This window comes from Sinocyclocheilus anshuiensis, unplaced genomic scaffold, assembly GCF_001515605.1.
Source record: "Sinocyclocheilus anshuiensis isolate Anshui unplaced genomic scaffold, SAMN03320099.WGS_v1.1 scaffold4340, whole genome shotgun sequence".
Taxonomy (NCBI): domain Eukaryota; kingdom Metazoa; phylum Chordata; class Actinopteri; order Cypriniformes; family Cyprinidae; genus Sinocyclocheilus; species Sinocyclocheilus anshuiensis.
The window spans coordinates 7,972-11,542 of record NW_015548451.1 but is presented as its reverse complement, the minus strand read 5'-3'; the positions used below and the strand labels follow the sequence as shown (position 1 = coordinate 11,542).

The following is a 3,571-nucleotide window of genomic DNA, read 5'->3' as shown; positions in this document are numbered from 1 at the left end:
GTAAATGAACATACTTTCCAGAAGGCCAACAATTCGCTAAAAATGATTTTTTTATTGGTCTTAATTTGTTGAGATAGTGAATTGGTTGGTTTTTGTTAAATGTGAGCCAAAATCATCACAATTAAAAGAACCAAAGACTTAAACTACTTCAGTCTGTGCATTGAATTTATTTAATACACAAGTTTCACAATTTGAGTTGAATTACTGAAATAAATGAACTTTTCCACGACATTCTAATTTATTGAGATGCACCTGTAGTTTGTGAAACTTATATTTGAGGTGTTATACAGAAGTGTTTGAAATTGTTAACCTTTTGGAAGGTTTACCAAAGTGGAGAATAAATTCCAGGGAACTTGTTTTATTATTTTTCTTTTTAATTTTATTATCTTATTCTATTGAAACAAATCAAAAAGACGGAAATCCATTTTCCTAAGGAAAGGAAAAATAAATTAGTAATTGTTAAAAGCAATACAGTTGAAAGCTTTTTTTACTTACCTTGGAGTAGGGGCGTCTCACTTGCACTATTAGGTTTAGGTGGGTGGGAATGTGAATTTGAGTTGTCACTTTACATCACATGCTTATACTTCAGGAAGCCACCGTATTGAAACCTACTGACCTGAAGCCTACACTACCTATTCCTGTAGTATATTATACAATAGTGTAAGATAAAACATACACACATTGTGCACACTGAGACTCAAAGCGCCAGAGTGGGGACCAAGATCCTTTCATTCTCAAGTCTTCCAGGGTAACTTTCATTTCCCCTATGGAACGAGACTTACAGTTTCGTTACACATATATCTGAGTTTCTCTCACCTGTGACTGTCACTGTGATCAAGATTTCTCCTTCTGAATCCAGAACTCTGTATGCTCCTGCATCACTTGATGCAAAGGATTTAAAGATCAGATTTTCATCATTTTCATTCAGTCGATCGCTCTGAACCCCATCAGTTCTGCTCCGAACCTCCTTCCACTCTCCACTAGAGCTTGTCTCCACTTTATCAGCATTAGACAACAGAACATGCATCTTTAGCTCCTCGCCTGTTTTCACAGAAATCTCATCTGAGGAGAAACAGAAAGACATTAATCATTATTATAATGCTGTCGATCAATCAAGGCCATAAATGTATATTTAGTATCGGGGAACCAAATGTAATCATTTAAAAAAGCAGATACTGATGGTTTTATCAGTTTATACAGTTCATACCATGAATATGAACTTGGTACGTCCTGATTTGTGGCTCCAGCTCTGACTGATCATTATTGTAATAGATTCTCAAAATATATTTCCCAGCATCATTGAAGCTCAGATTCTTGATGACGACGTCACAGTTTCCTTCTTTAAACACTCGTCCACTACATTCTTCATCCTGACACACATCTATCTCTTCTGACTCACTGAATAACTCAATGTGAACAATCTCATCGGCCTCAGATTCACATGTTAGTGTGACGTTTCCTCCCTTTTTTCCTGACACAGATATAGATGTGTTTCCTGCAAATACAGACAATAGAATTCAATAAGAATCAATTTAAAGTGTCAATACTGAAAAATGCATGCATTTCTGTCTATTCTCAGTAATTAATGTTATTATAAAATATTCTTAATTTAATAATTTAGTCAACTATTTTCTTTTGCTGAAGATATTTCTTCACGCATCTAAGTGGATTCATCAGCTGTGAACTGATGGAGGAGTTTCTCTAATATTTAGCATCAGAAATGAATGTAAATATTAAGGATGCTCATTGCTCATCAGAGACATGATCTATTTTGCCTTTGTGCTCTTCATCTAAACACTTAACCTCAGGTTACTTCATTGTGTCTTCATGAGATAAAAGCATTAAATGCTCAATCTCAAGCACTAATGACTAATGAGATCTGGTTGATGAATTAATAGAAAGCAGCAGGTTCAGTCAGAAGTCTAAATGCAGCGACCAGAGGTTTACCTTATAAACTACTTAGTTTGAACTCTTGCCTGTTTTTACCAAAAAAGGACAGCAATGGTTTATAATAAGGAACACAGCACTTTGCAGCAAAGATATTTCTTAAAAAATTTATTAAAAATATAAGGGCAATAAGAGAGAGCAATATTAGCAGTGGCACATTTTAACATTTCAAATGTTGTTGAAAATAATATAAAGCTGTAGCAGATGTACGAGTGCAGTTGTAATGAATTCCTGAACAGTGTTTATTAATAAATGAACTGAATGATAAATCTGAACATTTCCACCATAAATCCAGAAATGTTAACAAAAGTCTTCACTGAGTTTTCTCTCGAAGGTACTGGAGAAGGATGTTTTTCGTCAACTTTCTTCCTTTCTAAATAATGATATATTAGACAGGTTTCAGTCTGGATTCAGAGCTCAGTACAGCACAGAATCTGCTCTTTTAAAAGTGTTAAATGATCTGTTACTGGCTGTTGACTTCTCTTGGACTTAAGTGCAGCCTTCGACACTATCGATCACTCTATTTTGCTAAAACGTCTTGAGCAGTATGTAGGCATCAGGGGAATAGCTTTAAACTGGTTTGCGTCCTATCTTGCAGGGAGAACAATTTCTGTAGAAACTGATAACATCACTTCCTCTTCTGCTGCATGTAAATGGGGTATCCCACAGGTAGGCATGGGACGATAACCGGTTTCAAGGTATACCGCGGTTTGGAAAAGTCACGGTTTCAAACCCACTAAAATTTTCCGTTATACCGTTCCTGCGGTATGCACAGTTTTTCTTTACGTGTCGTCAAAGATGGAAAGTGCAGGACTCCCTCAGTTGTATGCAGCGAAGAGCGTAGCGAGTCATAACAACCCCTCCCTCTCCGGTTGGTGCGAGCGGAGTCACCTGTGTGTGGGATGGCCGAAGGAGATGAATCCCTGGAACCTGGAACTTTTCCCCCTTTTGAACAAGACGAAGTCTGTCGTATGGGAATTTTTCAGGTAACGTAGACTAACCATGTTCCGTATACAATGATGTTCCGTACAGATGATGTTTTAGCGCCGATCGCTAAATAAATACTTCCAAGTCGAACATAAACTATGTATCTGTGTCATCTTCGGTTTTCTCCCTCTTTCACCCCCGATCAAGACAGAGACCCACCCGCCGTTTGTTTCAGTGTTGAAATAAATACTATTTGGCTTGCTACCAAGGATGTGACGATAACCGGGTTCAAGGTATACCGCGGTTTGGAAAAGTCACGGTTTCAAACCCACTAAAATTTTCCGTTATACCGTTCCTGCGGTATGCACAGTTTTTCTTTACGTGTCGTCAAAGATGGAAAGTGCAGGACTCCCTCAGTTGTATGCAGCGAAGAGCGTAGCGAGTCATAACAACCCCTCCCTCTCCGGTTGGTGCGAGCGGAGTCACCTGTGTGTGGGATGGCCGAAGGAGATGAATCCCTGGAACCTGGAACTTTTCCCCCTTTTGAACAAGACGAAGTCTGTCGTATGGGAATTTTTCAGGTACTAACCATGTACCATGTTCCGTACACAATGATGTTCCGTACAGATGACGTTTTAGTGCCGATCGCTAAATAAATGCTTCCAGGTCGTACATAAACTATATACCTGAGTCATCT

General features: G+C 38.3%; 1 protein-coding gene across 1 annotated transcript in view; it reads right to left on the bottom strand.

Annotated features, from left to right (window-relative positions):
* Positions 1 to 629: 629 nt before the first annotated feature.
* LOC107656776 (uncharacterized) overlaps positions 630 to 3,571 on the bottom strand; it is a 6,615-nt gene continuing 3,673 nt past the window's right edge. The window contains exons 4-5 of the mRNA XM_016444718.1: positions 1,208 to 1,495; positions 630 to 1,062 (exon numbers count right to left, since the gene is read on the bottom strand). Coding sequence (XP_016300204.1) covers positions 779 to 1,062; positions 1,208 to 1,495 — 572 coding nt within the window. The 3' untranslated portion in view covers positions 630 to 778. The remainder of the gene's footprint in view (positions 1,063 to 1,207; positions 1,496 to 3,571) is intronic.